Source organism: Myotis brandtii, unplaced genomic scaffold (assembly GCF_000412655.1).
Source record: "Myotis brandtii unplaced genomic scaffold, ASM41265v1 scaffold281, whole genome shotgun sequence".
Lineage (NCBI taxonomy): Eukaryota > Metazoa > Chordata > Mammalia > Chiroptera > Vespertilionidae > Myotis > Myotis brandtii.
The window spans coordinates 222,299-233,936 of NW_005360721.1; the positions used below are offsets into that span (position 1 = coordinate 222,299).

General features: G+C 44.6%; 1 protein-coding gene across 1 annotated transcript in view; it reads right to left on the bottom strand.

Moving 5' to 3' along the window:
- The window catches only part of IL1R1 (interleukin 1 receptor, type I), a 37,753-nt gene extending 26,449 nt beyond the window's left edge, over positions 1–11,304 (bottom strand). The window contains 2 exon segments of the mRNA XM_014541873.1: positions 5,836–5,902; positions 11,209–11,304. Coding sequence (XP_014397359.1) covers positions 5,836–5,902; positions 11,209–11,289 — 148 coding nt within the window. The 5' untranslated portion in view covers positions 11,290–11,304.
- Between the last annotated feature and the right edge of the window lie 334 nt (positions 11,305–11,638).

An 11,638-nucleotide genomic window follows, 5' to 3' on the forward strand; every position in this document is an offset into this window, starting at 1 on the left:
CCTGGCCCAGGGACCCTTCCCCCCCCCCCGAGTGCACAAATTTTTGTGCACCAGGCCTCTAGTTTATTATAAAACCATATGAATTAAGACAGTGTAGTATTGATATAAAGATGAATAGGTCACTGAACAGAAACCTCAGAAATAAATTACACAAACATATTCAACTGATTTTTTTACAAAGGCACAAAGGAAATTGAGTGGAGAAAAGATAGCCTTTTCAATAAATTGGATATCCTTATTAAAAAAACAAAACACACAAAATCTGATCTTTTGAGGCAGGATTTCTAGAATGGCAAGAATGAGGGTCTCCATAAATTCACTCCTCCATAAAAATAACAAAAAGCCTGGAAAATTTTCAAAATCAAAGGGATGCAATAATGAGAACATTTATTTTAAAATAAAACAAAACAAACAAAACAAATAGTGGCAGCTGAATCTCAGAACAGCGGGATTTGTAGCTTTGTAATTTAAACTACTCTCATCCACCTCTCTTTCCAGCTCCACTATAAACTCGAAAACCAGCCTTACAAACATAATAGCTATGAAAGCCAGCAGCTTGCAAGAGTGAGCCTGGTTTGGAGCCCCTCAAAAAGTACCATTCCTGCGCATTGCCACAATTTGACCCGATTGGCAGCTCTGTGGAAAAGTCACACTCACAGAGTGGTGTTGTTATTGCCCTGACTCAGAGCTCCACAAGAAGTGCTATCCCAAGAGTGTTTGTTTAAAAAATCAATCAGTGGCAAATGTTTGATTCTGCAGTTGCCTGCAGCCATGATACCCGTTGACACAAACAAGAGTCTGGCCAAAAGGAAAAAGAAAACCTGGGGAACTAAATGATCATAAAGAGATTCAAAAAGCTCTAATATATTCCTGGGTAATCCAGAAAAGTGCCTATGGATGCAGGGCTGTGTACATGCCCAGGGAAGACCAGAGAAGGCACCTTAAAGTCATGCACAGCAAGAAGTGAAGACTAAGAGTTGTGAGCAGCCTAAGTGTTGAAGGCATACCTCAACACATACATGGCCCCTCCGCAAAGGGTAGAAGGCTTGTTGGGTCAAGTAGTCTAAGGAAATTTCTGACCAATCATTAGATGACCAAGCAGAGACTTACGTAGCTGTACACTACAGGAAACATAGATCACAGGAAACTTCAGAAAGCAATGAATATATATTCATTATCTTGATTGTGATGATTTCAAGAGTGGATATGAATGTCAACACACCAAATTGTATACTTTAAACATGTGTGGTTTATTATATGTCAGTTATTAACACAAGCTGCTAAAAGAAACATAGAATTGAAATAAAAGGGGCTAGGCACTTAGCATAGAACCTGTGCAGAGTGAGGACTCTAAGTATTTAGATAATGGGAATAACAGTAGCAAAAGCAATAGTAATCTATCTATATAAAACCCTAATATGTAAATCGACTAAATGGTGAACAACCGGCCAAATGACTGGTTGAGATGACGCGCACTGCCCCCAACCCACAGACCCTGACTGGCGGCAGGGGGGGCGGGGCCAGCAAGTGAGCGGCACCAGGGCCGCCAAGGTGGGTGGGAGCAGAGGCCCCGATCACACCACTGGTGGCCCCACAGATCAGCCCTTATATCTGACCAGGCCTAGGGATCCTACCCATGCATGAATTTCATGCACCGGGCCTCTAGTAATAATAATAAAATGAACAAAATAATGTCTCAGCTAGATATACACTTCTATTTATCTGGAGTTTGACCCACCCATCCACCAAAATTGTTCTTATCAATGTCACCTATGACTTTTAAGTTGCTAAATCAAATAAACAACTTCAAACATCATCTTAGTTAGCATATCTTCAGATGACATATATTATTAACCAAATGACCTCATCCCTTATCATCTCCCTCATTTCTCACTTGGTTCCTGCCGGAAGCCGTTCCATCCTTGCTGCTTGACACAGAAACATCTGCCCAGCTTATGTTCCAAGGGACCTGGCGTATATGGCATACTGTTCTTAATATGTTTGCTCACCTTCTTAGTGCTATTTCTTAAAAAGCAATGAATGTGTTTTCTCCCAGCAGTTTTCCTGACAGTCATGGTATAGCATGAAAAATTCAATGACCAAATTAAAAGTAATTGATTCCATGGTCAAGACTAAATCCTTTGATGTTAAGAAGTGTTTTTAAGTGTTGATAATTTTTAAATTGGATACATGTTTGACAGTTTTTCAGAATGTAATATTTCAAGAATATAATCGAAGGACATTTTGTGCATCTCAAAAGGCCCTGAGATTGTACAAAAGGATTTAATTCTTCTCCCAAAAAAGAAATTAATAACAACTTCATCTTTGCTAGAAAATCTGTGGGCCCACCTATATGTTTTGACATCACTAATAATAATCACATTACAGGCTGTTTAGGAACCTCGCAAAAAAAACCCGTTACTGACTCCCCCACAGGAAAACCTAATCGATGGAATGTGTGGGCTCTCACCCGTCAATCTCCTGGGTGCGGGACCCCACCTCTTATGGAGCAGGGCTTTACCCCGAGTAAAAAATCCAAGGCTTTGTAGAACATCTTCACAATCAAAGGACACTGAGGAGGGCCCATGGCCATTCATGGATGAAAACACAGGATTCCCTTCTTGGTCGTATTGTAGATATCCAAAACCTATTCCTTTTCCTTTATATCAAAGCAAACAACAGATTTTTGACTGGTCTGTACCTAACCCCACTAAGAACTATAGAGACTATCTTAAAGCTTCCGCTAACTTTCACTGGCAGGAAGCTTTTCTCCCCCCAGGAGACCATGTCACTCATCGGCATTCTAATGGATGGGTCCCAGCAGTCTTAACTTCTATAGTTAATAATCATTCTTATACTCACCATCACTTGTGGAGAGCAATTGCCGCCACAGCACCTATAACTCTTGATAGACCCCAGCCCCCGCCTTATGGCAAAGAAACTTATCATATTAGAGCTTGTCTACCATCCCCATATGTCTTTCTACTAAAAGATTCTCACAGTAACCTAGGTGTGACAACAAATGAAACCACTTTCACTGTTTCCTGTCACAAATGTATTTTAACCACATGTATTGATTCTAGCTTTTCTATTCAGACAATTTTTATTGTAAAGCGACCTCCTTATCTAATGTTACCTGTACAATTGCATACCCCATGGTATGATGATTCTGGGTTACAAGCTATTAGAATAATTACCAACACTTTAACACACTCAAAAATATTTGTAGCAGAATTAGTCTTAGGCATAACTGCACTCATTACAATTATAGGATCACTTGCTACTGCAACCACAGCCTTAGTACAGGAAGTCCATACAGCTCAGCACGTAGATCAATTAGCAAAGAATATTTCTCTCGCTCTAGCTATCCAAGAAATAATAGACAAAAAATTAGAAGCCAAGGTTAATGCTCTTGAAGAAGCCCTTATACAAATTGGAAATGAAATTGTTACACTTAAAGTTTGTCTATCATTAAGATGTCATCTAGATTACAAATGGATCTGCGTTACTCCTTTAGAAGTTAATCAGCCAGCAATAACTTGGGACAAAATTCAACATCATATATTAGGAATTTGGAATAACAGTAATTTAAGCCTAGATCTACAAAAGTTACATCAGCAGATTCACGACGTAAGCCAGTCGGGCTCACTACTTGATCCTTCCCAGGTTGCATCTTCCTTTTTTAGCGGTTTACAAGAATACATCTCTAAACAAAACATTATCCCCATGCTTTTAAGCGCAGGCCTATTTTTATTCATAACTTTAATAATTATTTGTCTTTTCCCAATCTTCTTCTGAGTCTTAACGCAATCCGAAAGGTGGCTGCTGATTTACACGTGCTACATTTAAAAAATAAGAATGGGGGAGATGCCAGAAGCTGTTCCATCCTTGCTGCTTGACACAGTCGCTGCAGGGAAGAAACATCTATACAGCATTTGTTCCAAGGGACCTAGCGTATATGGCATACTGTTCTTAATATGTTTGCTCCCCTTCTTAGCACTATGTGTTCTAACTAGGGCCACCTCCCCAAGAAAGGTTGTTTCTCCAGGTGGGAATGTTTCCCTGGAGTTAGGGATTAATGGGACTAGGGAAGGGAATAAATCAATAAAACCCCCTAGTGTTACAGAAATACTGTGTACTACTTATGAGGAACTTAGACTGCTAGCAATAAATTTAGGACTTGCTAGGCCCACATCCCCAGGGGTCTACACACCAGAGAAAGTACCAAAGCCTATACCCCTAAAAACCCGCCAACACAGGGCAGTCCCAAGGAAGACCACCAGCAAGGCTAAAAGGACATAACCTTTATTTAGGCCATAGAATAGGAAAATATCCTTCAGTTATGTCCTTATAGCTTAACAGTAGAGCAGTAGAATAGTGACCTTGGAATAGAAATAGCAAACTAGCCCTTATAATGGAACACAGAGACTAACCTTTAGAATAGAATGTAGAAACATAGACAATAGATAAGATTAAAATTAACAGACCTAGATAGAGATAAGATTTTTAGCAAAGGTCAGATAAGAAACTATAAACATAAAATAAGGAACTGTAGAAGGTCAAAGGAGGACCCAAAACATACCATGATGTAACTATAGAGGCATGCTTATAGAATCAAATAGTATAAGTACAGCTGTAACAAGACAATAAAAAAGAACCTAACTATGCTGATCATCTGAACGCTGTCTCTGTGTCCTTCATTCTTCGCCGACGCTGTCCACACCTTTGGGAACCCCTGGACCGCTGGGGCTGGACCCTGGCAGGTTCCAACCACAATGGTATTAAGTTCCTGGAACATGCCATTTCCTTAGGGCCTTCGCACATCTGCCTGGAATGTTTCCCCATCCCCAACTTCAGGGTTGACTTAAAAGTCAACTTCTCAGTAAGTGTTCTCTGGCCACACTATCATAAAATTTAACTTTCTGTCACCTGCACATTCTTAAAACTTTATTTTTTAAATATATTTTTATTGATTTAAAAGAGGAAGGGATAGGGAGAGAGAGATAGAAACATCAATGATGAGAGAGAATGACTGACCAGCTCCCTCCTGCATGCCCCACACTGGGGATCGAGCCTGCAACCCGGTCATGTGCCCTGACTGGGAATTGAACCATGACCTTCTGGTTCACAGGTCAATGCTTAACCACTGAGCCATATCCGCCAGGCCCAAACTGTATATCTTCCTTTCATGCTGTTTTTCTCTCTACACTTACCACAAATGACATAACAAATGTTTACTTTTCTAAACCCACTGGAATGTAAACCATCTGCAGTCAAATTTTCTGTCTTGATCATTCACTTCTGTATCCTCAGCACCTAGCGCCTAGCACAGGGTAGGGGCTAATGAATTTGTAATAAAGGGAGGAAGAGGGACAGAGTGAAAATGAATAAACAGAGAAAAGAAAGAACTGTCTCTTGATGGTTTTCAGCTGAGGGTCCATTAAGACTACATTTAACACCTCTTCCTGATGAAAGACAGGATTTCCTGTGTTATACTCTTTGATCAGCAATACAGTGGGAAGAGGCCTGGACTAGATACAGTTTAGTCTTAGGCATAACTGAATTAGTCTTAGGCATAACTCTAGACTTGCTCTTAAACTAGAAACATGGCCTTGGGCTCTTAACCTCACTGGGTCTGTTTCCAAATATGTAAACAAGAGAATGAGAAGATGCTGAAAAGAATACTCATCACTACAGTTCTGTGACCAACAGGCTCTGTGTATTGGGATTCAACAGAAAAGATAAGAAAAATGATTCTGTTAGATAAGGTACTTCATGTATTCTAAATAATAGATTCTCTTAGCAGATAATAACAAGTGGAAATGCTTAACTTACCAGCTTCCAGAGAAGAAATCAGTAGAGCTATGAAACAAACAAGCCTGAGTAACACTTTCATGTTCTCCTAGAGAAACAGGAATGAAAGAAAAACAAAAATTAGAAATGTTACTATTCCAGAGACTTTCAAGATGGCAGTAGAGCAGGTGAATCTTGAACTCACCTCCTCCCTAAACCAAACTGGAAATACAAATAAATTGGAGAACAATCACCCTGAATAACCAACTGAGAACTAGCTGAAGAGGAGTCTTATGCTACTAATCAAGGATTTGCAGCAGAAGGTGCATTGAGACTGGTAGGAAGGGTGGAGATGCAAGAGGGACTGGCCCCACTCCCACAGACGCAGCTGAGGTGCTGGAGAGATCACTTAGCTACAGGGGCTTTCTCCTGGGAAGTGTGGGGCCTAACCCCAGGCCAGGCTCCCCAGTCCAGAGGCTCCCCAGCCCAGAGCACCAGAGCACCAGAGCTGGAAAGAGGCGCCCACATAGCATCCAGCTGTGAAAGCAGTGGGGTTTCTGTCCACCGAGGAGAGGCGAATCTGCTGGAGACACCGGCTCCCTCTTCAAGAGCAAACTTTAAGGAGAGAGGATGGTGCTGGCTGGAGTCGCCTGAGGACAGTCTGGGGTCTGTGGCTCTAGGGAAAGATGTGGGGGGACAGCTGCCAGGACACCTGTACCCAGTCATTCTCGGATACCGCAGCAGCCACCTTTCTGGGGCAGGGCAATCCCCTCCGAGAGCATCAGCCTGGGGGAAAGCAATTATCCACCCCGGGAGTCCCTCGCACCCCACCCTGCAAGGAGCCACAGCCTAGGGCAGGGAGTAGAAGTCCGGGCAGACTTTGGGTGTCAGTGACTGGGTTTGAGGTGAGGCCATATGCCCACTTTTCCTGTGAACCAGACTGGTACTTCCCCATCACAGGAGGCCCCACAGACACACCCCGCAGCTCTTGGCAGACCCGACCTTTGGGCTCCGGAGGCCCGTCCTGAGTATTAGAGCATCCGCCCTGCTGAGCTCAAGGCAAAATCAGGGACAGACTCAGTCACCTGGCTCTGGGATGGGGTCATACCCACCACCTTCCCTGAAGTGTGAATGGCACCTCCCCTCACGAAGATCCACTAGCCCCACCACCAGAGACTTTTTCAGTGAATGAGCCTAACAGGCAGCCAGCAGACAAGGAAGGCAGAGGCGGATTGTGGGGTGCCTTGGCACATGTGCCAATCTGCCCCAGGGCCCAGTACTAGTAACAGCCGGCCTTGGAGCACAGCTTGGTCCTTCCTGTGTGCAGCCAAGCCCAGCAGAGGCAGCCATAACTGTGGACCAGGCACCGGCAGCGTCTGACACTGGCCTGCACCACAGTCCTTCCCAAAATGACCAAAAGCAACACACGAAGCGTCCAGCTCAGGCAGCACTGGAGCAGGACCCAACAAACTCCACAAACAGCAGATCGAGCAGGCACTAAACCTGATGAGGTGAATGCCACTTTTTTCTTTTCTGATTTTTTCTCTTTCCTTTCTATTTATTTATTTTATTTTTCTTATTGTTTTTTCTTTTCTTATAATTTTTCCTTATCCTTTTTATTCTTTCTTCTTTTCATATTCTTTTTATTCCTTTTTATATTATTATTAGTCAGCATCTGTACAGCAACTCACATACCATAGTTGGGGGTTGAGCATCATAATTAGACAGCCTAATCCCATGCATGAACAGGCCAACAGCAATCAAGACTCAACTGCAACAGGAGAGCCCATATAACCCACATAACATTCCTAGTACATCCAGCTCAGAGAACAAGGAGACTGCACCACTGTGTCCCACAGGACGCCTACTACATAAGGCCAACCTATGAAGACTGAGAGTCCTAGCAGATATATTTAATATATAGAAACAAACACAATGAGGCAGCCAAAATGGGGAGACAAAGAAAGAGGCCCCAAATGAAAGAACAGAAGGAATCTCCAGAAAAAGAGCTAAATGGATGTAAGCAAGCAATCTATCAGAGACAGAGTTCAAAGTAATGGTTACAAGGACTCTCAAAGTACTTAATGAGAACTATAACAGCATAAAAAAGAACATAGAAACCAGGAAAAGGAGCCAGTTGGGAATGAAGAATACCATATCTGACAACAAGAATACACTGAAAGGAATAAAAAGTAGGTTGGGTGAAGCAGAGGACTGAATCAATGATTTGGAAGACGAGATAGAAAAAAATACAATCACAAAAAGGAAAAAAGTTTGAAAAATAAGGATAGCTTAAGGGAACTTTGGGACATGAAGCATAACAGTATTCACATCATAGAGGTTCCAGAAGGAGGAAAGAAAGAACAAGGGATCGAGAACCCATCTGAAGAAATAATGACCAAAAAATCCCCTAATCTGGTGAAGGAAAATGGCATACAAGTCCAGGAAGCGCAGAGAGTCAGAACAAAATGGACCCAAGGAGGCCCACACCAAGCACATCATCATTAAAATGGCAAAGGCTAAAAACAAGGAGAGAATCTTGAAAGCAGCAAGAGAAGGCAGTCGCTTACTCTCAAGGGAGCGCCATAGACTGCCAGCTGACTCGACAACAGAAACATTTCAGGCCAGAAGGGAGTGGCATGAAATATTCAAAAAGATGAAAAACAAGGACCTACAACCAAGGCTACTTCACCCAGCAAGGCTATCATTTAAAATTGAAGGAGAAATACAGCAATTCCCAGATAACAAAAAGCTAAAGGAGTTTGTTATACAGAAATTTAAAGGGCTTGCTTTAAGAAGCAGAAGAAAAAGGGGGGTGGGGGTGCAAAAGAACATAGTTAAAAAATAAAATGGCAATAAATATGTACCTAACAATAATCACTTTGAATGTAAATGGCCTAGATGTTCTAATTAAAAGGCATAGGGTAGCTGAGTGGGTAAGAAAACAAGACTCATGTATATGCTGTCTTCAAGAGACACACCTCAGAAGGAAAGATACACACAGACTAAAAGTAAAGGGATGGAAAGAGATAATTCATACAAATGGAAAGGGGGAAAAGTTGGAGTAGTAATACTTATATCTGACAAAACGAGCTTGCGGCTACTTCTGTAGATTTGTTCCGTATCTGGACTGTACCCCATTCGTAGGACCCACTTGCAAAAGTCTCCCTAAACTTCCAGATCCACTCAAAGCTTACACTTTCATCTTACAAGGTAAGACATTAAATTATTTGTATAAAATTATATAGCTGTATGAAAATGCACCAAAAAAGACTAAAAAACATAACAACATATTAAAATTGGGTTGGTTCCTGCAGTTGGGTGGTTTCCCCCTTCTCGGTAGCTTTCTATCTAAAATTCCTGTAATGAGCATGTATTAACTGTATCACAAAGTGAGAAACAAAAGCAAAACCTTCACAGCCCCCACCCTCGTGTGACGTAGATGGCCGACCAACCTAGCACCAGCTACAACAGGTACAGGCCAGCGATGTGATCACGTATGAAGCGAGGTCCCAGGGATGCAGTTTAATTATATGACGCTTTGTCCACACATACGGCAGGGACGCTATCACCTTCGGCACTGGCTGCACGCTGCAAGGAGACACCACCACCGCCTTACCTACAAAAGCAACGTCACCAAAACACGGCGAAAAGGAAGACAGGCACTCCTGCCGACCGTCCTAAGCTTCTCAAGCCCAGAGGCAGCCAGTGCTCAGCAGAACCTTTTCCTTTCCGAGTTCCTGCTCCTGAGATGAGGTCACACGACCATCACCTGCTCCTGAGGGGCACCTTCACGTGCAGTAAGTTCCAGCCTCAGACCCCAGGGGACCTTCGCACAGATCTATGTGAGGGCCCCGAGGACCTCAAACTCAACAGGCCCCAAACCAAGCTCTCTGCCACATCTGCTCCCCACCCGTGACAGGTGCAGCACTGCCCTGCACTCCCCACTGTGAGGACACCCTTGCCCCCTGCACCCCCACCTAAGGGCAGACACACTGCACCCCCAGCCCCCAGCACTGCCCTGCACCCCCCACCGTGAGGGCACCCCCAGCCCCCGGCACTGGGCGTGGAACTCAGAAGCCTTAATGAGTCCTCATGGAATGAAAGAAAAGTGAAGAAAAGGTGCGGTTATCCTCCCCCCACTTCAGCAGCGTGTCCAGAGGAGACCATGCTTTGAAAACTCTGCCCTTTGGTTTACACAGGAGATTGCACTGGCTTGTACTCTTATCTGTAGCTCTAAGTTAATTGCAAACACAAAATATTTTACCCAAGACATCACTCATTCAGACTCTAATGACATGCAACCATCTGAATAGTACCCAGAAAATGTTCTATTAAGAAGTGGTGTTAACAGGAATGAAAATGTTACACTGTGCTTTTTAAATAAATGGAGGAAAATGATCCCTATGCCTGGCTCAAGCCTGGAAACTTTCCTGGAGCAGTAAGACTGCGTTCCTAAAATGTCCTAACTCTGACTTTTATTCGAAATAACTTGGCCTTCTCCCAGCTTAGTCTAAAATTGCATTCACAGTATTATCATGTTGCCTTTAAACTATGCCCGATTATAAAACAAGGTCGGAGGTGCTGCGCCTCACAGCCTGGCCACCGCTCCCGCGCTGTAAGGAGGTGTGTTTCCCCTCTGCCGGAGAAGGAAATCAAGGCTTCAAATGGTTCCCAGGTCCAGGCCAATCAATTACTCACGTTAGTTAGTTTATCAACAACAAAACGAAGGCGCGGTAAACCTACTGAGCAGCGTGAGCGCCTGGCTGTGCGCAGCGGGAGCAAGGGAAGGCCCAGCTGCGTCCACACAGCACATTTCAGACACATTTCAAATGAACTCTGAGCACAGAGCATGTGGCAGCTGCAAGCCCAAAGCCAGCGGCCGGCTGCATAGATGCCTGGCCTCGGCCATGACCCTCTGGTCCCAGTGCCTCAGGTGCGCAAGGTGGGCGACAAGTCCGACGACCTCAGACCCTTTCCTGTTCCTAGAGCTTGTAAAACTCGGAATCCAGTGCAGAGCCCAGGCTTACTCAGCCGCCCACACCTGCTCTGGGAAAAAGCAGGCGGGGGGCGGGTGCCTCCCCGCAGGGGGCTCAGTCCCAGAACCCTAGGGCGGGCAGGCGGGTGTCGCTCCAGGCTATAGGAACGGGTTAGTGTCACATGATCAAAGAGAATAGGGGCAGTGGGAGGGGAAATGGGAAAAATGCACCCAAGACTAAACAAACCACGCTCCCAACAAAAATCAGCATAAACCCCGTGGCACCCAAAACGACAGAAATTCCAGGTGCAAAGCCAAGCCCTACCTACTCCACACCGCCTGGCGGGTCGGTGGGCCGCGCGCAGGCCTCACACTGTGCTCTGTGTGCCCGGTGGAGTGCTGGGCCGAGACAGAAACAGTCAAGTGTGAAAGCAGACCTTCTCCTCCAGACAGTTACGGCGTGACCACAGACGCCCAGCCTCTCCCGTGTGCCACACAGGGATGAAGACGGTATTCATGGACGTTTGCCATGAGGATCACATGAGCTGTCCTCATTTAGGGCTGAGAAAACTGTCCGTGGTAAATTGCCTCATGCTCTGGGGACACAGAGGCTGTGGTGATGTGCCCTCGATGTTCATTCATGTTCTTGTTCACTCACTGCCAAACTTGACCAGCTTATTGCATGTCCGCCACAGGCCCGCCTCGCGCTTGCTCTAAGCAAAATAGACATAATGCCCAGGGCCAGGCTCAAGGAGCTCGTCCGCCAGCAGGGACTGGGCACGTTTACAGAGAATGACACATCATGGGGAGTGGCCTTGGGCACAGAAATGCCCAGGGCATGGGGGAGGCAGGCCTCCCTCCGCCTGG